Source organism: Rhinopithecus bieti, unplaced genomic scaffold (assembly GCF_001698545.2).
Source record: "Rhinopithecus bieti isolate Rb0 unplaced genomic scaffold, ASM169854v2 scaffold_6776, whole genome shotgun sequence".
Classification (NCBI taxonomy): Eukaryota; Metazoa; Chordata; class Mammalia; order Primates; family Cercopithecidae; genus Rhinopithecus; species Rhinopithecus bieti.
The window spans coordinates 1408273-1432888 of record NW_016805299.1 but is presented as its reverse complement, the minus strand read 5'-3'; the positions used below and the strand labels follow the sequence as shown (position 1 = coordinate 1432888).

The window sequence follows — 24616 nt, the reverse complement described above, 5'->3', positions numbered from 1 at the left end:
CTGTTCGAGTACGACACGCCGCGCATCGTGCTCATCCGCAGCCGCAAAGTGGGGCTCATGAACCGCGCCGTGCAGCTGCTCATCCTGGCCTACGTCATCGGGTGAGCGCGGCCGCGCGGGGCCGGGCGGGGGGCGCCGCGGGGGACGCGGCGGGGGCTGCCCTCGGGTCCGCCCCGTGCGGCGGCTCCTCCCGGCTTCGGTCACCTGGGCGAGTCCGGAGGCGGCAAGCCGAGGTGGTGACACCTTCCTTGGGCCCCAGCCGCCGCGCTGAGCCCCGGGGGCGGGTGGCTGCTTGCTGCTGTTTCAAAGGCATAGCCTGGGCCGGGCGCGGAGGCGCACGCCTGTAATCCCAGCACTTTGGAAGCCCGAGGCGGGACCATCGCCCGAGCCCAGGAGTTCGAAACCAGTTTGGGCAGCATCGTGGGACCCCGTCTCTGCAAAAAATTAAAAATCCGCCGGTCCTGGTGGCGCGCGCCTGGGGTCCCAGCTACTCAGGAGACTGAGGTGGGAGGATCGCTTGAGCCCAAGAGGCTGAGGCTGCAGTGAGCTATGATCACACCACATAACTCGAGCCTGGGAGACAGTCCGAGACCCTTCTCTTTACAAAATAAATAAAGGCAAAGCCTGGCTAGGCCATTGCCCTCTCCTGTCTGACCCCCCATAGTGCCCCTTGGCTGTAGGGGCTTCGCCCTGAACGTCTCAATCTTCGCTCTCCACTTCCCATCCTGCTGCTTTGCCGACGAAACCAAAGCTTGGAATTTCCGCTTGGTTCCTTCTGGGTCGGTGGCTTCTGGTCATTTCTTTTGATCACTAGGCGGTATCACTGTGTGGTAGTAGCGAGGTCAGACTTCAAGAGTAGTTAAAGTTTGCTTCCTTTGGTTTGTGGGATTGTGGGACTTTTATGGTACCTGCCCTAGCCTAGTCAGTCATTCCTCATTCTGCCCTCTTAGGCTAGAGATGCCCTGCCGCCCTCAGGCCTCGCTGAATGTGCCATTGTACTTGAAGGCACCTGTTAGTTTTTTTTTTTTTTTTTTTTGAGACGGAGTTTCTCTCTTGTCGCCCGGGCTGAAGTGCAATGACACGATCTCGGCTTACTGCAACCTCCGGCTCCTGGGTTCAAGCAATTCTTCTGTCTCAGTCTCCCGAGTGGCAGGGATTACTGGCTCCCGCCACCACGCCCGGCCAATTTTTGTATTGTTTAGTAGAGACGGTGTTTCACCATGTTAGCCAGGCTGGTCCTGAACTGACCTCAGGTGATCCGCCAACCTCAGCCTCCCAAAGTGCTTGGATTAGAGGTGTGAGCCCCCGCGCCCAGCTGGCACCTGTTGCTATTGAATACAACCCGAGAGAGAAGATGAGAATTACCTTGCCACCTGGGGCCACTTTAAAGGCTTACCTGGAGTGTTCTCGTGTCTACAGCTGCTGGGCTGACACGTATTGCCTAGTGCAGTGGTCCCCAAACTGCACATTGGAACCATCTGAGAATCTTTGGCTCCCATCCCCAGACCCTTTTTTTTTTTTTTTTTTTTTTTTAAGATGGAGTCTCCCACGCTGGAGTGCAGTGGTGCAATCTAGACTCACTGCAACCTCCACCTCCCTGGTTCAAGCGATTCTCCTGCTTCAGCCTCCCGAGTAGCTAGGATTTACAGGCTCCCACCACCATGCCCGGCTACTTTTTGTATTTTTAGTAGAGACGGGGTTTTGCCATGTTGTCCAGGCTGTTCTCGAACTCCTGACCTCAGGTGATCCACCCGCCTCGGCCTCCCAGAGTGCTGGGATTACAGACATGAGCCACCGCGCCCAGACGCATACCCAGACCTTCTGATTTAATTGCTGTAGAATATGATCAGCAGCCCAGGTGATTCTGATGTTCAGCAATGTTTCAGAACCAATGAACTGTGTTTCCCAAGTTTACCTGATCATGGAAGACTCGTGAGGAATTGTTTAAAAGCAACAAATCCCCCTCTTTGGGGTGAGGTTTGGAATCTTAACTGCCCAAGGGAATTCCCATGACGGAGCAGGTTTGGCTTCCAATATCTGTCAGCAGCAGCAGTAGGTACAGACAGTATTCAAGAGGATGGCTTTCCAGGTGCAGACTCAACATCAGAACCACCTGGCCCACACCCAGATTTGGACTCATTGGCTCACACCTGTAGTCCCAGTGCTTTAGGAGGTCAAGGTGGGAGGACTGCTTGAGGCCAGGAGCTCAAGACCAGCCTGGACAACATAGTGAGACCCCATCTCTAAAAGAAAAATAAAGGTTAAAGTGGTAAATTTTACTGATGGAGTTGTGTAAAACAAAGAAAAAAATTTTTTTTTGGCCGAGTGCAGTGGCTCATGCCTATAATCCCAGCACTTTAGGAGGCCGAGGCAGGTGAGGTCAGGAGTTCAAGACCAGCCTGACCAACATGGTGAAACTCCATCTCTACTAAAATTACAAAAAAATTAGCCAGGCCTAATCAAAAAACTAGCTGAGGGCTGTAATCCCAGCTACTTGGGAGGCTGAGGCAGGAGAATCACTTGAATCCAGGAGGTGGAGGTTGCAGTGAGCCGAGATTGCGCCACTGCACTCCAGCCTGGGCAACAAGAGCAAAACTCCATCTCAAATATATATATGTATACATATTATATATATATACACACATATGTGTATATATACACATATATACACACACATACAAATATATATATATATATTTGAGACCCACTGCTAGCCAGTGAATTGAACTCACATCCCTGGTTGGACCTGAAGCATTTGGGGGCAGGAGCTCCCCTGCAGCTTTTTGCTTTTGGCATTTGCTGCTAGTGGGAGGATCAGTGCTCATCTACCTTAGGGTACCTGTAAAATTACGACTGTGGAAAATATCCATAGTGGTGTTGCACTGTATGGTAGCCACTAGTAACTTGTACCTGTTGAACACTTTAACCGTCCCTACTCTAAATTGAGATGTGCTGTAACTGTAAAATACACACTGGATTTCAAAGACATAAGTTCAGAAAAAGAGGCTGGGCACAGTGGCTTATGCCTGAGATCACAGTACTTTGGGAGGCTGAGGTGGGAAGATCGCTTGAGCTCAAGAGTTTGAGACAAACCTGGGCAACATAGCGAGAACTTGCCTCTACAAAGGAATACAAAAATTAGCCTGGCATGGTACACATGCCTATAGTCCTACCTATTTGGGAGGTTGAGGCAGAAGGACTGTTTGAGCCTGGGAGGTTGAGGCCGCAGAAAGCTGTGATCATACCACCACACTCCAGCCTGGGCAACAGAGCGAGATGCTGTCTCAAAAAAAAAAACAGGCCGGGCGCGGTGGCTCAAGCCTGTAATCCCAGCACTTTGGGAGGCCGAGACGGGCGGATCATGAGGTCAGGAAATCGAAACCATCCTGGCTAATACGGTGAAACCCCGTCTCTACTTAAAAAAACAAAAAACAAAAAACTAGCCTGGCGATGTGGCGGGCGCCTGTGGTCCCAGCTGCTGGCTTGAGGCATGAGAGATCGGCGTAAAGCCCCAGGAGGCGGCAGCTTGCAGTGAGCTAGATCCGGCCACTGCACTCGCAGCCGTGGGTGACAGAGCGAACTCCGTCCTCAAAAAAAAAAAAAAAAAGAGTACCACTGTCACATCAATACATTTTTTATTGATGACATGTTAAAATATTTTGGATATATTGGGTTACACAGAATATATCATTACAATTAATTTTTCCTGTCTCTTTTCTTTTCTTTTTTCTTTTTTTCTTTTTAAACGGGGTCTCGCTTTGTCACCCAGACTGGAGTGCAGTGCACTGCAACCTCCACCTCCCAGGCTCAAGTGATTCTACCATCTCAGCCTCTGGAATTATGGGACTACAGGTGCACACCACCACGACTGGCTAATTATTATTTTGTTTTGTTTTGTAGAGATGAGATTTCTCATCTCTACAATCATGAGGTTTCCCTGTTGCCCAAGCTGGTCTCGAACTCCTGAGCTCTAGCAATCTGTCTGCCTCGGCCTCCCAGAGTGCTGGGATTACAGGCAGGAGCCACCGTGCCTGGCTCTTCCTATTTCTTTTTACTTTTTGACATGGCTATGAGAAACTTTTAAATTACAAGGTCTTGCTCTGTGGTAGCTCACGCCTGTAATCCCAATACTTTGGGAGGCTGAGGCAGGTGGATTCCTTGAACTTAGGAAATTTGAGACCAGCCTGGGCAACATAGTGAAACCTCATCTCTACCAAAAATACAAAAAATTAGCTCGGCATAGTGGCGCACACCTGTAGACTCAGCTACTTGGGAGGCTGAGGTGGGAGGATCACTGTAGCCTGGGAAGCAGAGGTTGCAGTGAACCAAGATTGTGCCACTGCACTTCAGCCTGGGCAACACAGCGAGAGCCTGTCTCAAAAAAAAAAATTATGTGGCTCGCATTATGTTTTTATTGGACAGCACAGCTCTGTAGGATTCCTTATGACGTGTTCACTAGCTCAGTCATGAGAATCTTTAAAGCAGTAAATGCTTTGCTTTTGTCCATCTTGCTGTAATCAAAACTGACTCAGGACCTGAATTAAGGCTTTTTTTTTTTAACCTCATCTCCTGACTTTTTCATCCAACTCATCTTGGTGAAATTGTGGTCTCCTCTTACAGCAACCCTTCCTCAAAAAGAGACCGAACACGCAATTCTTATCTATCTAACTCTGTTAACAATCATGAGATGAGGAAATAATCACATGATAATGAGTGGCATGAAACCCTGTGTCTCTAAATTAAGCAACTCACTGTGCTTGATGAGTACATCAGTCTTCCTGCCCCAAGCTTTTGTGTGTCGGACTGGAATTAAATGGAAGCTTACACTGCAGCTGAGTTCCTAGAAGCCCTAGACTTCTTAGGGGAAAAGCCCATCTGGGGAAAGCCCATCTCTAGGCTGGGCAATGAACTTGGAGACTGCTTGATCAGACACACTCATAAGTAACCAAAACGGTTCATTTCTTTTCTTCTCTTTTCTTTCTTTCTTTTTTTTTTTTTTTTTTTTAAGACAGTCTCACTCTGTTGCCCAGGCTGGAGTGCAGTGGCATGATCTCAGCTCACTGCAATCTCCACCTCCCAGGTTCAAGTGATTCTCCTGCCTCAGCCTCCCAAGTATCTGGGACCACAGGCACCCACCACCACACCCAGCTAATTTTTTGTATTTTTAGTAGAGACAGGATTTTACAATGTTGGCCAGGCTGGTCTTGGACTCTTGACCTCAACAAAACCGGTGAATTTCTGACGTCTCAGCATCTAGGACTTAGAAGAAGGAGAAATCTAGCATTTCCTGATTCTATGAATAACAACACTAACAGTCTGTAGTAGATGTTTAACAGCAGTTCGGAGGGGAGGGGTACTGGCCAATTTCCACGGTGTCAATACTTGCTCCATGACCAATCATGACTCACAAACATTGTTGTAAACATTTGACATAGATTAGTTCATTTACCCTCACAACAACCCTGTGAAGTTCTACTGTCATTCCCAGATTATAGAGGGGAAAACTGAGGCACAATGAGGTTAAGCACCTTGGCCAAAGTTATGTCTCGTGAATGATGGAGCTGAGCCATGAACCAAGACCTGCTGCCTCCAGTGTGTCCTAACCCCTATAAGCGAATGCCTGTAGATGTTGTTTTTGTTTTTGTTTTTGTTTTCGTTTTTTTGAGACAGGGTCTTGCCCTGTCGCCCAGGCTGGAGTGCGGTGGCATCACAGCTCACTACAGCCTCCATCTCCTAGGCTCAAGTGATCCTCCCACCTCAGCCTCCCAAGTAGCTGGGATTGCAAGCATGTGCCACCATGCCTGGCTAATTTTTTATTTTTGTAGAGATCCCTATGTTGTCCAGGCTTGTCTCAAGCTCTTAGGCACAAGGGATCTTCCCCTCTTGACCTCCCAAAGTGCTGAAATTAAAGGCATGAGCCACTGTACCCAGCCCCTTTGGATTTGTAATTGTTCAAACTGGTAGTCATATTCCCACTTCAGAGGAGAGAACCATGTATGTGACCAGAATTCTTGGGGAAAAGTAAGAAACTACAAACTACTCTTAAAAGTTCCTTAAAGGGTAGAATTCTCTTTTTTAGAAAGAGTAGCCTAGGGGTGTCCAATCTTTTGGCTTCCCTGGGCCACATTGGAAGAAGAATTATCTTGGGCCATACATAAAATACACTAACACTAACAATAGCTGATGAACTAAAAAACAAAAATGTTTTAATCACAAAAAAAACTCGTCATGTTTTAAGAAAGTTTACGAATTTGTTTTGGGCTTCATTCAAAGCCGTCCTGGGCTGCATGCGGCCTGTGTGCTGTGGGTTGGAGGAGCTTAGAATAGAGAATAGTGGGTGACAGAAAAGGCTTCAGATGCTTCTAGCTTCAATTCAAATCCTGACTCTGCCACTCACTAGCTGTGTGACCTTGGGCAAGTGACTTAACCTTTCTGGGTCTCCATTTCCTCCTCTGTAAAATGGAAATAATAATAATGATACCTCCCTCATAAAGCAGTCAGGATTAAATGAGTTAATACATATAAAGAGCTTAGATGAGTGCCTGGTGCCTATAAACACTCCATTGGTAACTATTATAATTTGTATTATCTCTTGGTGATTCCCATAGGTCACAGGCATTGAAAGTGCTCAAATGGCTGGGCACGGTGGCTCACGCCTGTAATCCCAGCACTTTGGAAGGTTGAGGTGGGTGGATCACCTGAGGTCAGGAGTTTGAGACCAGCCTGGCCAACATGGTGAAACCCCGTCTCTACTAAAAATAGAAAATTAGCCGGGCATGGTGGCGCCTGCCTGTAATCCCAGCTACCTGGGAGGCTGAGGCAGGAGAATGGCCTGAACCCTGGAGGCAGAGGTTGCAGTGAGCCAAGATCGTGCCATTGCACTCCAGCTTGTGCAACAAGAGTAAAACTTTGTCTCAAAAAAAGAAAGAAAAAGTTCTCAAATGTAATAAAGACAATATTCATGGAGCGTTTTCTCTGTGCCGTCAGTGTGCTGAGTGCTTTACCTGCACCACCTCATTTGTTTCCCACAAACGCTACTGTGGTTTAGGTGCTACTATCCCCATTTGGCAGAAGTGGAGATGGAGCCCCCTAGAAGGTATGTAGCATTGTAGAAAGTCACGTAATTAGCCAACACCGTACTTCCAGCCACTGGCCAGCAGAGGGTTCCCCATCAGTTCAAATCCATTGAATCCTAATGGCAATTTAAGAGACCTGTTTTATTTTATAGGTGGGTGTTTGTGTGGGAAAAGGGCTACCAGGAAACTGACTCCGTGGTCAGCTCCGTTACGACCAAGGTCAAGGGCGTGGCTGTGACCAACACTTCTAAACTTGGATTCCGGATCTGGGATGTGGCGGATTATGTGATACCAGCTCAGGTGTGTCTCCCACTGTTTCTTCTAACACTGACACCTTGCTCTTTACTGACTTTGCACACTTGATTAATGATTGACGTGGACTGAGTCCTGACGTCACCAATGCCCAGAATAATTGTTTTAGTCCAAGAAAGTGGTGCAGCCAAATCTCTTTTCAGCTTAGGATCTAACAGAGTGTATCCAACAGAGTGTATTTCAGCATGGAAGGCTGAAAGACAAGAAGCTTTCCAGGTGGACATCTCGGCCTATCTCAGGCCCGGAAAGATGAGAAAACAAATGTCTTAAATCCTGATAAAAATTCAAGTGGAAATATCACCTTTCCACATTTTGGGTTTGCGTTATTGTCCCAAACCCACAAGGTAAATCTTTTCAGACAGTGTAAAAACTTTAGGCCGGGCGCGGTAGCTCACACCTGTAATCCCAGTGCTTTGGGAGGCCAAGGCAGGCAGATCCCTTGAGCCCAGGAGTTCGAGACCAGCCTGGGCAATGTGGTGAAACCCTGTCTCTACAAAAGAAAAGAAAAGAAAAGAAAAAAATTAAAAGACCAGAACCCAAACAAGAAGGAAACAGAGACAGCAGCACAGGACTCCATCGAGAACAAAGGGAAGGGAAGATATTGTTTACTGCTACATAGTAGTCTTCAGGCTGTTAATCTGCAAAGCTCCAAGTTAAACATTGACTCTTTAGTCCTGGTAACAGCCTCTGCACCACACAGTCAAACCCTGACACAGTCAAACCCTGACACAGCCCTCCAGATGGCTTATGTGCTGAGGGACCGAGGGTAACCAGTATAGATTAGCTGCCAACTCTTGGCTCAGAGCTCGTGCCGGGGAAAACAAGAACTTCAGAAACTCTTTCTTCAGGTGTGTGCTTCCCCTGCCTTCTTAAGAGAAGGGTCTGATGGGGGTGCCTAGAGAGGAGACCGAGCTAATGAGCCATAAAGGTCAAGTGGAAGGGCTGGGCACGTTGGCTCATGCCTGTAATCCCAGCACTTTGGGAGGCTGAGGCAGGTGTATCATGAGGTCAAGAGATTGAGACCATCCTGGCCATCATGGTGTAACTCTGTCTCTACTAAAAATACGAAAATTAGCCGGGTGTGGTGGCGGGTGCCTGTAGTCCCAGCTACTAGGGAGGCTGAGGCGGGAGAATCGCTTAAACCTGGGAGGTGAAGGTTGTAGTGAGCTGAGAGCACGCCACTGCACTCCAGCCTGGTGACAGAGCAAGACTCTATCTCAAAAAAAAAAAAAAGATCAAGTGGAACAGGGGACTTGTAGTTGGCTGGAGGGGACAGTGCTGTTAGCATGCACCTGTCTCAGCAGAGAGACAGCTGCCGCCTGTGTAGGCGTAGCCTCGTCCCGGCAAGCTCTAGGAATGTCATGCTTGGTGTGTTTACTGGGCGGATGAGGAAGGGCACAAGCCCTGCTTTTGTCCCTTGGTGGAAAGGAGGACCCCACAACTCAGCCTTCCGTGGTGGATCTGGGCAGGGGCCGTGTGGGTTCCCCAGGGCTTTCCTCATGAGCTTTCACGATGTCTGTGCTCTTCGTAGATGGAACACAGTCATCTATTGGCAGCCTCTTGGCTCATCTCCAGACTGAAAATCCCCTTAATTTGAAGTAGATAAGAGATAGGAAACAGGCCACGTGCGGTGGTTCAAGCCTGTAATCTCAACACTTTTGGAAGCTGAGGCAGAAGGATCGCTTGAGCCCACGAGTTTGAGGCTGAAGTGAACTGTGATCATGCCACTGCACTCCAGCTAGGGCAACAGAGCAAGACCCCAACTCTAAAAGAGAGAGAAAAAAAGGAGAGAGAGGAAACAAAAAGTAGACCATACTGAATTGTTCCAAGTATAACTCAGGAGAGTCTCAGGAGTAGCCTTCTCTAACACCAAACGAGGAGTGTATTTATACATTGAACACCTGGGAACATGACAGCGTGGTGGGAGAGAAGCTGCAGCTCATGCCACATCCTCATGCCTCCTCCTGTGGCCTTCTCCTTGTCTCCCAACATAGTTTGCCCTGGGCCTTTGGAAGATGCCAGCTCTTCCTAGAGCTTCTACCACTTGTCAGATGTGGGGTTGGGGATATCTACAGACTGATTGGTTTCTGAGTTGCCCTGATCCCCAAGATGGCTCCCACTACTGACTGTTCTTCTCAGGAGTGTGAAATGCTGAAAGCTTTGGGCATCTCCTTTTAAAATGCCTGGGCCCAGCCAGGTGCAGTGGCTCATGCCTGTAGTCCCAGCACTTTTGGAGGCCAAGGCAGGAGGATCATTGGAGCAGGAGTTCAATACCAGCCCGAGCAATATAGTGAGACCCCATCTTGATTGCATGGGTGATGGGTGGATGGATGGATGGATGGATGGATGGATAGATCGATAGAGAGACAGAATAGATAAATGATAGGACAGAAGAAAAAAAGAAGGAAGGAAGGAATGGAAGGAAAGGAAGGAAAGGAAAGAAGAGAAAGGAAAGAAAGAAAAAGGAAAGAAAAAGAGAAAGAAAAGACAGAAAGAGAAAAGAAAGAAGGAAGGAAAGGATAGATTAGATGACAGATAGATAGATGGTAGGATAGATTAGATAGGTGATAGATGATAAATAGAAAACATGGTAGATATAGAATAGATTAGATAGATAGGATAGATTAGATAGATAGATAGAGAGAGAGAGAGAGATAATAGATTAGATAGATGGATACCAGCACCCAATGAGAGGAGGATCCAACTAGAATCTTTTGGGGTCTTTGCCTTTTATTCCTTAGATGAGGAGGTCATTGTCAGCAATTCTTCAGTCTCATCCTAGCAAATTGCTGTCCAGAAACTCTAAATCAATTATTTGGCACCTTTATATGTATGAGGAGGAAACAGAACCTTCTCAAAGAGAAATGTCACTTGCTGACCCTGACTGAGTCTTCTCTAGAATGTTTTATTTATAATTTCAGTTAGGAAAGAAAACCAGCCAGATTTGAGCCCCGTGAGGCCTCATGTTTTTATTCCTCTGAGATAATCTGGTTGTCAGGGAATGTTTTTAGCAGTTGTTGGCTCTTTCCCTCAATAAGTCAAGCTCGATTGAGAAACCATTGCTTCCCCTTGCAGATCCCCCCTTTTTTTTAACTGCAGTCAAATTCACTTACAGAAATTAACCATTTTAAGTCGGGCACAGTGGCTCATGCTCATAATCCTAGCACTTTGGGAGGGTGAGGCAGGTAGATCACTTGAGGCCAAGAGTTTGAGACCAGCCTGGCCAACATGGTGAAACCCTATCTCTACTAAAAATACGAAAATTAGCCAGGTGTGGTGGTGCGCACCTGTAGTCCCAGCTACTCAGGAGGCTGGAGAATTGCTTGAACCCGGGAGGCAGAGATTGCAGTGAGCCGAGATCATGCCACTGCCCTGCAGCCTGGGCGACACAGCAAGGCTCCATCTCAAATAAATAAATAAGAAAGAAATTAACCATTTTAAAATAAAAAATTCAGCACATTTAGTGCATTCACAGTGTTGTGCAAGCATCACCTCTATCTAGTTCAAAACATTTCCATCACCCCAAAGAGAAGCCTCGTATATTACACAGCCACTCCCCATTCCCCACTTCCCTCACTCCCTGGCAACCCCTAAGTGCTTTGTCTCTATGGACTTGACTGTTCTGGAAATTTCACATCAATGTGATCGTATCTTATGTGGCTTTTATGTCTGGCTTCTTTCAGCATCATGTTTTTGGGGTTCATCAATGTTGTAGCCTGTGTCAATGCTTTATTCCTTTATTTTATTATTTTATTTTTTGAGACAAAGTCTCACTCCGTCACCCAGGCTGGAGTGCACTGGCGTGGTTTCGGCTCACTGCAAACTCCACCTCCCAGGTTCCAGTGATTCTCCTGGCTCAGCCTCCTGAGTAGCTGGGATTACAGGTGCCCACCACCACACCTGGCTCCGTGTGTGTGTGTGTGTGTGTGTGTGTGTGTGTGTGTGTGTGTGTTTAGTAGAGACGAAGTTTCACTATGTTGGCCAGGCTGATCTGGAATTCTTGATCTCAGGTGATCCGCCTGCCTCAGCCTCCCAAAGTACTGGGATTATAGGTGTGAGTCACCGTGCCCGGCCCCTTCATTCCTTTTTATTCATGGCTGAATCACATTCTATTGTGTGACTAGACTAGGACAGACATTTGGGCTGTTTCCACCTTTTTGTTTTTTTGAGACAGTCTCGTGTCATCCAGGCTGGAGTGCAGTGTCACGATCTCGGCTCATTGCAACCTCCGACTCCTGGGTTCAAGCAATTCTCCTGCCTCAGCCTCCCAAGTAGCTGGGACTACAGGCACCTGCCACCACGCCCGGCTAATTTTTGTATTTTTAGTAAAGATGAGGTTTCACTATGTTGACCAGGCTGGTCGTGAACTCCTGATCTCATGATCCGCCTGCTTCAGCCTCCCAAAGTGCTGGGATTATAGGCTTGAGCCACCGCGCCCAACCTGTTTCCACCTTTTGGCTCTTATGAAAAGTGTTACACTGACTATGCATATACAAGGACTTGTTTGAGTCGCTGTTTTCCATTCGGTTATAAACTTGGATGGGAGAGAACCGGAGACCATGCGGTCAGTTTTTGAGTTGTCCTCTTCAGTCAACGTCTGTCCTCTTCAGTCAACGTCTGACTCGGCTCTCTGTGAGTCCTCTGAGCGTGACTTGCCCGTGCTCCCCTCTGCAGGAGGAAAACTCTCTCTTCGTCATGACCAACATGATCCTCACCATGAACCAGACCCAGGACCTGTGTCCCGAGGTAGGAGGCCCCCCGGGAAGAGCCCCAGGCCCCACATGCCTCTCCACGCCTGTCCGCCTGTGTGTGGGCCACATGGCGCTTGTTTTCACTCCTTCTTTTTCCAGATTCCAGATGAGACCACTGTGTGTAAATCAGATGCCAACTGTACTGCTGGCTCTGCCGGCACCCACAGTAATGGTACGAGCTTGCAGCCTCCTGGGGAGGGCGGTCCCTGAGCAGATGCCCCCACCGTGGAGCCTTTCTGATAGAGAAATCCCCCCAGTTCCTTCACATGACCATGGGTGAGCCGGGTGTCGAGGTTGGGGTCCTGGAACCCTCTCTACATTCACTGCTGTCAGTGGAGCCCCAGAGGCCATCCTAGCTCTTGCCCTATTCTGTTTTTTCTCTTCTTCTTCTTCTTTTTTTGAGCCAGAGTCTTGCTCTGTCGCCCAAGCTGGAGTGCAGTGGCATGATTTAGGCTCACTGCAACCTCCACCTCCCGCGTTCAAGCAATTCTCCTGCCTCAGCCTCCCGAATAGCTGGGATTACAGGCACACGCCACCACGCCCAGCTAATTTTTGTCTTTTTTGTAGAGATAGGGTTTTACCATGTTAGCCAGGCTGGTCTCGAACTCCTGACCTCAGGTGATCCACCCACCTCAGCCCCCCAAAGTGCTAGGATTACAGGCATGAGTTACTGCGCCCAGCCTCTTGTCCCATTCTTTAGCTTGGCATCACCCTGGCTGAGATGTGGCTGGCACACAGGTGACTGTCTTCCTCCAATTCTAACTCCTGGACACTGACACTGTCTAAATCCCAGATTTGCACAGCTCAAGATTGGCCGCATGGGAGGCTGGATGGGGCTCTCCCTCTCTACTCCAAAAAAGTAGAAAATGAGAGACCCCTGTGGACGTGGGATCCCCCTTTGTGTTTGTAGGAGTCTCAACAGGCAGATGCGTACCTTTCAATCAGTCCATCAAGACGTGTGAGGTGGCAGCCTGGTGCCCAGTGGAGGATGACACACACGTGCCGCAGTGAGTCCAGCACTAGGGAAAGAAGTGCCTTTTTATTTATTTATTTATTTATTTATTTATTTATTTATTTATTTATTTTTGAGACACAATGTCACTCTGTACCCCAGGCTAGAGTGTAGTGGTGTGATCTTGGCTCACCACAACCTCCGCCTCCTGGGTTCGAATAATTTTCTGTGCCTCAGCCTCCCGAGTAGATGAGATTATAGGCGCCCATCACCACGCCCAGCTAATTTTTGTATTTTTAGTAGAGACGGGGTCTTGCTATGTCGGCCAGGCTGGTCTCGAACTCCTGACCTCAAGTGATCCACCTGCCTTGGCCTCCCAAAGTGCTAGGATTACAGGCGGGAGCCACCATACCCAGCTGGAAGCACCTTCAACTCTGGGTGTCAGCCCTGAGCAGAGGTGGTCAAGGAGTCACACCTGTGTGTTGTGGCTTTTTGTGTGTTTCTGGTGTCTGTGTGGAGTCAGACTGCCCTAAGATGGCTGCTCTCAACCACAAGGCAGCGACCGTCAGTGGCAAGGTGGGCCACAAGTGTCTGTCACTCACGAGAAGGGTGCAGCTGACTTCCTTGTATGTTAGGACTCTGTCAGTTGCAAATAACTGACAGGAAACAGTTCTCAGTGCCTTAAGCACATGTGCACAAACACACACACACATACACATGCGTGCATACCGGGGGGCAGTGTATTGTTCGGCTAACCAAAAAGATCCAGCGTGGCCATGAGAATCTCGTGCCAGGCTGAGGCGGAAGAATCTCTTGAACCGGGGAGGCAGTGGTTGCTGAGCTGAGATGGTGCCACTGCACTCCCTCCTGGGCGACAGAGGCCACTGCACTCCCGCCTGGGCGACAGAGGCCACTGCACTCCTGCCTGGGCGACAGAGTGAGGGATAAAGGACAACACCCTAGTCTCCCCTCCTGGCTCTGCGTCCCTCCGTGCCAGCTTCACTTGCAGGACCCACAGCATAGCCCAGGAGGCAGCACTGCACTTACAGCCCTCCAAGGCTGAGTGCCCCTTCCCAACTGTTCCTGGAGATTCTAGACCTGTCCATCATCACATCAACGGCCGTATCTCTCAACCCATCTCTGTGGCTGGGGCATGGGTTTCGCTTAGCAGCTTGGGCCTGGGTCACATGCCCACCTCTGCAGCTGGGGTTAGAGTCAGACCCACCCAAGTGACACAGGCAAGCATCGGGGAGATATGGCTTCCAAAGGACATTTGGGGTTCTGTTACCAGAAAAGCTGGGCGCAGATGCTGGTAAGAAAACAACAGATATTTGCTACAATGTATTTTAAACTAAACTAGACAGGTTCGTCCTGGCGCAGTGGCTCATGCTATAATCCTAGCACTTTGGGAGGCTGAGGCAGGCGGATCATCTGAGACCAGGAGTTTGAGACCAGCCCAACATGGAGAAACCCCGTCTCTACTAAAAAATACAAAAATTAGCCAGGCATAGTGGCGGTCGCCTGTAATCCCAGCTACTTGGGAGACTGAGGTAGAAGAATCGCTTGAACCCGGGAAGTGGAGATCCCGGTGATCTCAGTGAGCTGAGATCTCGCTTCTGCACTCTAGCCTGGGTGACAGAGAGAGGCTCTGTCTCAAAAAATAAAAATTAAATAAATAAATAAATAAAAATTTAAATATCAACTAAACTAGCCAGGTTCCAGGGTTGTTCTAGAATAACATTCTTCCTGGTGGTAATTGGCTGGACTTCGTGGGGTGGAGTCCGGGCAGCGCTCTGAGAAGTGTGTGCAGCCCAGGGCCTTTCTCACCAAGAGCTCAGACCGAGGCCTCCATGAGCCCCGGGGAGCAGGAAGCCACTAAACCTCATCCTGGGTGTGTTGAGACGGAAGGAAAGACTGAGAACTGCAGATTTAGAGATTGCTAAGGCAAGGGAAGGAGACAGAAAAAGAAAAGGAATCCTGGCATCTTAGAGCCGGGGAGGATCTTGCAGAGCTGTGCTCTCCAACACAGGAGACTCTGGCCACACGTGGCTATTGAAAATAGAAATATGACTGGGTCCAAAAGAAGATGGGCTGCCCATAGGAAGTTCACTCATCATCGAATCGGATTTTATTTTTTCTTTTTTTTGAGTCGAAGTCTCGCTCTGTCGTCCAGGCTGGAGTACAGTGGCATGATCTCGGCTCACCGCAACCTCTGCCTCCCGGGTTTAAGTGATTCTCCTGCCTCTGCCTCCTGAGTAGCTGGGATTATAGGCACCCACCACCACACCTTGCTAATTTTTGTGTTTTTAGTAGAGAGTGGGTTTCACCATGTTGGCCAGGCTGGTCTCAAACTCCTGACCTCAGTTGATCCACCTGCCTCAGCCTCCCGAAGTGCTGGGATTACAGGTGTGAGCCACCGCGCCCAGCCTGATTCTGAACATTTATTTATTTATTTATTTTATTTTGTTTTTTGAGATGGAGTCTCACTCTGTCGCCCAGGCTGGAGTGCAGTGGTGCCATCTCTGCTCACTGCAAGCTCTGCCTTCTGGGTTCACACCATTCTCCTGCCTCAGCCTCCCAAGTAGCTGGGACTACAGGCGCCCGCCACAATGCCCAGCTAACTTTTTTGTATTTTTAGTAGAGACCAGGTTTCACCATGTTAGCCAGGATGGTCTTGATCTGACCTCATGATCCACCTGCCTTGGCCTCCCAAAGTGCTGGGATTACAGGCGTGAGTCACCGTGCCCGGCCCTGAATATTTATTATGAAAAAAAGAATGTATAATATCTCATTGATTTTTTATGTTGGTTATATGTTGAAGTTATATTTTGGGTAATTGTATAAAATTGTACTTGTTTCTTTTACTTTGTAATGTGGCTCTTAGGAAACTTTAAATTGGAGTGTGGCTTGTAGTTGTGTCTCATAAGATACTTTTGTTTTGAGACAGGATCTTGCTCTGTCACCCAGTGCAGTGATAACCACCATGGCTCACTGCAGCCTCGAACTCCTGGACTCAAGTGATCTTCCCGCCTCATCCTCCTGGTGTAGCTGGGACCACAGGGGCGCACCACCATGCCCAGCTAACTTATTTTTTGTAGAGACAGGGTTTCGCCATGTTGCCCAGGCTGGTCCTGAACTCCTGGGCTCAAGCAACCCACCTGCCTTAGTCTCCCGAAGTGCTGGGATTACAGGGTGAGCCACCACACCTGACCTCATAATATACTTTCATTGGACCTCACTGTTATAGATCTAATCCAGTGTAGAATGATTTTTAAGTGCACACTAATAAAAGAAATAACATTGGCCAGGCACAGTGGCTCACACCCATAATCCCAGCACTTTGGGAGGCAGAGACGGGTGGATCACTTGAGACCAGGAGTTCAAAACCAGCCTGTCCAACATGGTGAAACCCCCTTCTACTAAAAATAGAAAAATTAGCCAGGCATCGTGGTGTGCGCCTGTAATCCCAGCCACTCAGGAAGCTGAGGCACGAGAATTGCTTGAACCTGGAAGACGGAGGTTGCAGTAAGCCGAGATCATACCACCGCACTCCAGCCTGGGTGACAGAATAAGACTCTGTCTCAAAAACAAAACAAAAACTAAAACGTTTTGGAACTAGATAGAGGTGATGATTGCACAACATTATGAATGTACTAAATGCCACAGAATTGTCCAGTTTAAAATGGTTAATTTTATGTTATGTGAATTTCATCTCAATTTCTCTAAAAAGGTGAGTTGATCTTAAAGTATTACATATGAGGTACACAGTTGTGGGGGTGTGTTATGGTACAGGAAATGACAAAACTTGAACACCCCTGTTGTAAGCCATCCCTCTTGAGGGAGTGGGGACTTTGAAAACCTGAGAGAAGGCCAGGTATGGTGGCCCGTGCCTGTAATCCCAGCACTTTGGGAGGCCGAGGTGGGTGGATCACCTGAGATTGGGAGTTTGACACCAGCCTGGCCAACATGGTGAAACCCCATCTCTACTAAAAATATGAAAAAATTAGCCAGGCGTGGTGGTGCACGCCTGTAACCCCAGCTACTCGGGAGGCTGAGGCAGGAGAATCACTTGAACCCAGAGGTTGCAGTGAGCCAAGATTGCAGCATTACACTCCAGCCTGAGCAACAGGAGCGAGACTCCATCTCAAAAAAAAAAAAAAAAAAAAAAAACCTGAGAGAAGCCCCTTGGTCCCAGCCTTTCTCTGACAGCAGCAGTGACAGGCTCAGCTCTCCTCAGAGTACAGCCCTGTCACTGGCCTTGCTCCTGTCTCAGGGCTGGGGAGACTGTTGATGTTGTCATTCCAAAGATCCCACCTGGATTAGGGAACATTCCCCACAGAAGGGTCAGCCGTACAGTGCCAGATTCTCCAGGAGAAATTCAAAGAAGTGGAGTCCCCTTGGGGACAGATTCAACTTGTGTTGTCAGCCAGGAGCTGACGTGGCACTTCTGAGAAGAGGCGGGTGCACCTGCTGGCAGGTGCTTTGTGCACTTTTCAGACAGGTCAAGATCCAGCCTGTAGGCAAATTTACTTTTGCTTTGGCGTGTAAAACCGGATCTGCCCAGCCTTCATTCTTTCCCTGGAGAACGCCTAAGGCCCCGAAGCCCCTAAGGCCTGGAAGCCCGGCCTACTGCTTTCCAGTGAGGCCATGAATCCCCTCCCTGGTTAGCAATTCGGTTTTCACTGCCTTGGGGGAGAGGGCCTGCCCTTCCTTGAGAGGAAGAACCTGGAAGGCTCGGCTCAGTCTCTTATCTTGGAAGAGAAGAGTGTGTGTGCAGAAGAGAGTAGAAAATGTTAGAGGTGTTTCATCTTCTTGACAAAATGACATTGTAAGATGTGTGTATATGTTTTTAAAAATAGTACCTAGGGGCTGAACATGGTGGCTCACTCCTGTAGTCCAGTACAGGGAGGCGGAGGTGGGAGTATCGCTTGAGGTCAGGAGTTCCAGACCAGCCTGGGCAATGTAGGAAGACTTCATCTCTACAAAAAAAAAAAAAAAAAAAAAAAAAAAAAACAGAAAGAAAGAAATTTTAATTAGCCAGGCATGGTGATGCATGCCTATAGTTCCAGCTACTTGAGAGGCTGAGGTGGGAGACCTCCCTGGAGCCTGGGAGGTTGAGGCTACAAGAAGCTGTGTTCATGCAACTGTACTCCAGCCTGGGCAACAGAGCAAGGCCCCGTCTCAAAAATATTTATAGGCTGGGCGCGGTGGCTCACATCTATAATCCCAACACTTTGGGAGGCTGAAGCAGGCGGATCACTTGAGGCCAGGAGTTGGAGACCAGCCTGACCAACATGGTGGAACCCTGTCTCTACTAAAAATACAAAAAAAGTTAACCAGGCATGGTGGTGCACACCTGTAATCCCAGCTACTCAGGAGGCTGAGGCAGGAGAATTGCCTGAACTCAGGAGGCTGAGGTTGCAGTGAGCTGAGATCGCACCATTGCACTCAAGTCTAGGTGATAGAATGACTCCATCTCAAAAAAAAATAATAAATATATATGTATTGTGTGTGTGTGTGTATATACACACACACACACATATATATAATATTATATATATATAACATACGTATGTGAGTATTTGTATATATTTGTATTTCATTAACAGTAATGTTATCATTGTTTTTCAGACCTGCTTTTTTAAAGGCTGCAGAAAACTTCACTCTTTTGGTTAAGAACAACATCTGGTATCCCAAATTTAATTTCAGCAAGTAAGTGGTGGCCGCGCGTGTTGCGTGAGTTCACCAGGGTCTTGGAGAAACTTCTGGCTCTTCTCTCTTCTCTGAGGTTTTCATTGCTCTGATTTTCTGCTTCCTCTCGACTTTAGGAGGAATATCCTTCCCAACATCACCACTACTTACCTCAAGTCATGCATTTATGACGCTAAAACAGATCCCTTCTGCCCCATATTCCGTCTTGGCAAAATAGTGGAGAATGCAGGACACAGCTTCCAGGACATGGCCGTGGAGGTGGGTGCGGGTCCTGGCTCTCCTGACCCAGCCCTGGAGGCATCTCGTGCCAGGCGCTGAGGAAAGCCTCGCCATGTCTCTGCTGCTCACCCCCAGGGAGGCATCATGGGCATCCAGGTCAACTGGGACTGCAACCTGGACAGAGCCGCCTCCCTCTGCTTGCCCAGGTACTCCTTCCGCCGCCTCGATACACGGGATGTCGAGCACAACGTGTCTCCTGGCTACAATTTCAGGTGGGCGTGAGCTTGGACCCCTCGCTCATGTTGTGTGGGGGGTGCTGGTGGCTGGGTACACACCAGTGGGGGCACCCACGCCCGCTGAAAACTCAGGCAGCACCCCAAGGACAGGCTGCTGGTCCCCCATCCAAGGCAGCAGGAAGGCCATGCCGGGAAAATGCACTTAGTGGTGTCCTGCTCCAGGGCCATCCCAGCCCCCGAGAACCCTCCTTGCCCTTTCCTGCCACAAGAAACATGTTGAGATAGTTCTTAGAGCAGCCAGGAGAGGCTGGGGGCTTGAGCTTTCCAGCGCCAGCCTCAGCCATGACCTCCATTCACTGTCTCGAGGAGCAGATGATCCATGATCCTCCAGTCCAAAGGCCTCTGGGGCCTGGCCCAGGAATTGGTTTCTCAAAGGTTGAACCTGTGCCAGAATCTCCAGAGTGCAGGGGACACAGGTTTGAGGCCCCTGAAAGGCCTTGCTTGGTTCCCTGCTGCAAATGCTGGCATCTTGGTGTCCTCGGGTAGTTGTAAGCAAGTCCTACAAACAGTGGCTTGCAACCACAGGACTTGGTTTTCTCACAGTTCTGGAGGCCACAACCTAAAATCCAGGCGTCAGCAGGGCCGTGCTCGCTCTGAAGGCTCTAGAGAGAGTCCTTGCTTGTCTCTCCCGGCTTCTGGTAGCCCACGGCATTCCTTGGCTTGTGGACGCATCACTCCAGTACTCTGCCTCTGCCGTCATGAGGCCTTCTGCCCTGTGTGTGTCTCTGTGTCTTTTCTTCTTGTAAGGACAGCAGTCACTGAGTTTAGGGCCCACCCTACTCCAGTAGGACCTCATCTTAACAAATTACGTCTGCCAAGATCTTATTTCCAAATAAGGTCACACTCCCAGGCTTCAGGTAGATGTGAATTTTGGGGGACACACTGTTCAACCCACTACAGCTGATGATCTCATGACAGGGTCTTATTGCCACTTCCTTGAGGCAGCAGAATCTGTAGCCAGGTACATTTCCATGTACCCTTTGTTGCATTTTTCACACTCCTTGAAAAAGAGGCCCTCCAGGCTGGGCACAGTGACTCATGCCTGTAATCCTAGCACTTTGGGAGGCCAAGGCGGGCAGATCACCTGAGGTCGGGAGTTCAAGACCAGCCTGGCCAGCATGGCGAAAACCCATCTCTACTAAAAAAAAAAAATACAAAAATTAGCTGGGCATGATGGCGCATGCCTGTAATCCCAGCTACTTGGGAGGCTGAGGCAGGAGAATCGCTTGAGCCAGGGAGGCGGAGGTTGCAGTGAGCCGAGATCGCACCACTGCACTCCAGCCCCAGCGACAAAGCAAGTCTCCGTCTCAGGGGCAAAAAAAGAAAAGAGGCCCTGCAAGGACCTTCCTGGGCGCGTTCAGCGGCGCTTTGGGCTGCACTTGCCTCCCTCTAGTGGTGACATGTGGAATCCGATCCATACGGGATCCTAAGACCTGTAATTGTGGGATCTGCTGTCTTTTTGAAACTTCTGGCTCACTGAGTAAAGCAGATATTTGAATTTTTCTTTTCTAACAGTTAGATTTGTGTTATTCCATCTCTGCTGTCACATACTTCTTGTGGAAACCTCAAGCTTAGGTCAGAGCCCTAAAACAGAAAGACCTCAGGACGCCTATCCCCTGACCTCGGCCAGCACCAGGCCCTGCCTGTGTCTCCCAGGCCTGGCCCATGGCATGGAAGTTGTGGGCCAGATAAAGCATGGACCTAGGGTGTGGGCCGAGGCTCCTGTGGGTCCCTGGAGAACACGGGGTAGCAGATGGTATGTCTTGATGGCTCTTCAGCCACCCATCCCCTGCTCACGCGCGTGGGCCTCTCACTCTCGCCCGTGCGCTTTCTTTTCTTTTAAGGGAGTGACTTGCTCTGTCCCCCAGGTTGGAGTGCAGTGGTGTGATTTCAGCTCACTGCAACCTTTACCTCCCGGGTTCAAGCGATTCTCCTGCCTCAGCCTCCTGAGTAACTGGGATTACAGGCACCCGCCACCTCACCCAGCTAATTTTTTGTATTTTTATTAGAGATGGGGTTTCTCCATGTTGACCAGGTTGGTCTCGAGCTCCTCACCTCAAGTGATCTACCCGCCTCAGCCTCCCAAAGTGCCAGAATTACAGATGTGAGCCACCACGCCTGGCCATATATTTTGAAATGGTCTTATTGAGATGCAATTCACATGCCATACCGTTCACCCATTTGAAGTGCAGAATGCATCGTTTTCACTATATTCACAGATAAGTGCAACCTTCACCACAGTCCATTTTAGAACATTTCCATCATCTCAAAAAGAAACCCTGCACCGTTCTGTCATTCCCCCGCCCCTGGCAACAGTGGTCTGCTTTCTGTCTCTGCAGATGCGCCTCTTCTGGGCATTTCGTATAAATCGAATCAATATGTGGCCTTTTGTGTCTGCCTCCTTCCCCTTAGCCTGATGTTTTCAAGCTTCATCCATGTTGTAGCCTGTGTCAGTACCTCATCTTCTTATGGCCAAATATTCTGTTGTGTTGACAGACAACGTTTTGTTCATCTCTTTATCTGTGTGACAAATCAGTGGTTCTTGTTGTTGTTGTTGTTGTTGTTCTCGAAGACTGTGTGCACAGAATCAATGTTTCTTTGAAAAAATAAAAAAGAAAGCCCTGGGTCAAGAGATTGAGATCATCCAGGCCAATGTGGTGAAACCCCATCTCTACTAAACAATCCAAAAATTAGCTGGGCATGATGGCGCGCACCTGTAGTCCCAGCTACTTGGGAGGCTGAGGCAGGATAATTGCTTGAACCCAGGAGGTGGAGGTTGCAGTGAGCTAAGATTGGTGCCCCTACACTCCAGCCTGGCAACAGAGGGAGACTCCATCTCAAAAAAAAAAAAAAAAAAAGGCCCTGCACTGATGCTGTGTTTGGGGCTGGCTTAGTCCCCTCCTGCAGTGCTGGCTGGTCACATTCTTACTGTTAGATGTTGGAGGCCAGGGTCCCTTGAGGGAGGCAGGTGGGATGTAACAAGTGGGATGTTGAGAGCAAACTGTTCAGGTTCAGGAGGGGATGGTGGTGCTGGAGAAGGAGGTCTCCCTGTGTCCCTCCACCTCATGGGCCCCACGTCTTCCTGCTTGCACAGCCTGCCTCAGCCAGGAGAGGCCCCGAGCCGCTCCAGCATCTGTTCAGCCAGCAGAGTGGACCATTCGCCCATGCCAGCTCCACTCTAACATCCTCTCCCAGGGCCCAAGGTCCTGCCCCAGCCATCTCCCCCGATCCATCCTCCTTCTCCTCAGGTTTGCCAAGTACTACAGAGACCTGGCTGGCAAGGAGCAGCGCACGCTCACCAAGGCCTACGGCATCCGCTTCGACATCATCGTGTTTGGGAAGGTAGCTCGCCGCCACTGGCTCCCCTCCGTCACTCCCTGCAGGGACAAGGGGCCTCTCCCTGCCCCTGCAGAAACACTTTTTTCCTTTTTCTCTGTCTTGACAGGCAGGGAAATTTGACATCATCCCCACCATGATCAACATCGGCTCTGGCCTGGCACTGCTGGGCATGGTGAGTGGGCTAGGCCCTGCCTTCACCCTCACGGTGAGGTGAGACCCTGGGCTGGGCTCCTGGTCCTGGCCCTGGGCCCGAGACCTCAGATGTGTTTCTAGACTTGACCCTCTGGCCTTCTTTCCCTTAGCCCCCAGCCCTCCTTCCACCTTCCCTTCACCAAGACCACACCCCTTGGGTCCCAGCCTTCTCCCAAGAGATGGAGGTGCCTTTCCATTCCGGTCAAGATTCCAGGCTTCTCAGGAAGGGGCACGCAAAGAATAAGAGGGGCTGCAATCCTGGCTCACTCTTACCCTGTGCTAAATTCAGGCGACCGTGCTGTGTGACATCATAGTCCTCTACTGCATGAAGAAAAGACTCTACTATCGGGAGAAGAAATATAAATATGTGGAAGATTATGAGCAGGTAGGCCCCTCCTGGCCGCCAGCAGGTGCAGGCCTCTCATCTCCCGGGTGCGGGAGCCCTGGGCGTGGGCCCGTCTGGGGAGGCTGTTCTGCAGAGGCTGGCGCCAGTGTGGCGCAGTGTCCCCGTTAACCCCGGCCGTCCCGCCACTCTCAGCAGCTGCTCCATCCCTAGGCGCCGTACTCGATTGATTCTTTATTTTTTTATTTTTTTTATTTTTTTATTTTTTTTTTAAGAGACGTCAGTCTTGCTCTGTCGCCGGGCTCGGAGCTGCAGTGGCCGGATCTCAGCTCACTGCAAGCTCCGCTCCTGGGTTTACGCCCATTCTCCTGCCTCAGGCCTCCGAGTAGCTGGGACTACAGGCGCCCGCCACCTCGCCGGCTAGTTTTTTTGTTTTTTAGTAGAGACGGGTTTCCCGGGTTAGCCAGGAATGGTCTTTGATCTCCTTGGACCTCGTGATCCGCCGTCGTCGGCCTCCCCAAAGTGCTGGGATTACAGGCTTGAGCCACCGCGCCCAGCCTCGATTGACTCTTTAAACCCACCCTCGTTTCAGTGAGCGATATCTCAAGTTGGTTATGGTAATGCATGCTCTGAGAATGCCTGTGTGCACACACTACTTCAGTTCACCTTGTGGAACAGGAAAGGTTGGGTTCCAGGCCTGGGACCAGCTTGAGAACCCCTGACAGTGAAGTCCCTGGAGCGCACCTCCCTCCCGCCTGCCACAAGGGGTCCCAGGGGCACCTTGATCTGCTTGTGTCCTTCTTTGCAGGGTCTTGCTAGTGAGCTGGACCCGTGAGGCCTACCCCACACCTGGGCTCTCCACGGCCCCATCGAAGAACAGAGAGGAGGAGGAGGGAGAAATGGCCACCACATCACCCCAGAGAAAGTTCTGGAATCTGATTGAGTCTCCACTCTGCAAGTACTCAGGGTTCCCCAGCAGCTCCTGTGTGTTGTGTGCAGGATCTGTTTGACCACTCGGCCCAGGAGGTCACCAATCTGTTCTTGGCTGGGTCAACTCTGTTATTCCCACAACCTGGGGTTGTGGGGGGGAGCACTGGCCCGAGGAAGTGGCACTGCTGTGACTTTCAGGGCTGGAGCTGGCTTTGCTCAGAAGCCTCCTGTCTCCAGCTCTCTCCTGGACAGGCCCAGTCCTCTGAGGCACGGTGGCTCTGTTGGAGCACTTTATGTGGCAGGGGAGGCCGCCTGGTTGCAGTCATTAGACTTGTAGCAGGCCTGGGCTGCAGGCTTCCCCCAACCATTCCCTGCAGCCATGAGGCAGAGCTGGCATTTCTCCTCAGAGAAGTGCTGTGCTGAAGTGATCGAGGACCAGACATTAAAGCCTGATTTTCTTAATCCCTGTCTGTTGCCTCGTAGCATGTGCTAGA

At 49.7% G+C, this 24616-nt stretch overlaps 1 protein-coding gene across 2 annotated transcripts in view; it reads left to right on the top strand.

Moving 5' to 3' along the window:
- Nucleotides 1-24584, top strand: part of P2RX4 (purinergic receptor P2X 4) — a 27410-nt gene extending 2826 nt beyond the window's left edge. The window contains exons 2-13 of one of the 2 annotated variants that reach the window (XM_017872096.1): nucleotides 49-101; nucleotides 7229-7376; nucleotides 12063-12134; nucleotides 12239-12311; nucleotides 13050-13146; nucleotides 18723-18803; nucleotides 18920-19061; nucleotides 19158-19294; nucleotides 22567-22660; nucleotides 22764-22829; nucleotides 23139-23234; nucleotides 24001-24584. In XM_017872096.1, the coding sequence (XP_017727585.1) occupies nucleotides 49-101; nucleotides 7229-7376; nucleotides 12063-12134; nucleotides 12239-12311; nucleotides 13050-13146; nucleotides 18723-18803; nucleotides 18920-19061; nucleotides 19158-19294; nucleotides 22567-22660; nucleotides 22764-22829; nucleotides 23139-23234; nucleotides 24001-24027 (1086 nt within the window). In that variant the 3' untranslated portion in view covers nucleotides 24028-24584. The remainder of the gene's footprint in view (nucleotides 1-48; nucleotides 102-7228; nucleotides 7377-12062; nucleotides 12135-12238; nucleotides 12312-13049; nucleotides 13147-18722; nucleotides 18804-18919; nucleotides 19062-19157; nucleotides 19295-22566; nucleotides 22661-22763; nucleotides 22830-23138; nucleotides 23235-24000) is intronic. The other variant, XM_017872095.1, reaches the window with a different exon arrangement.
- Nucleotides 24585-24616: the final 32 nt, after the last annotated feature.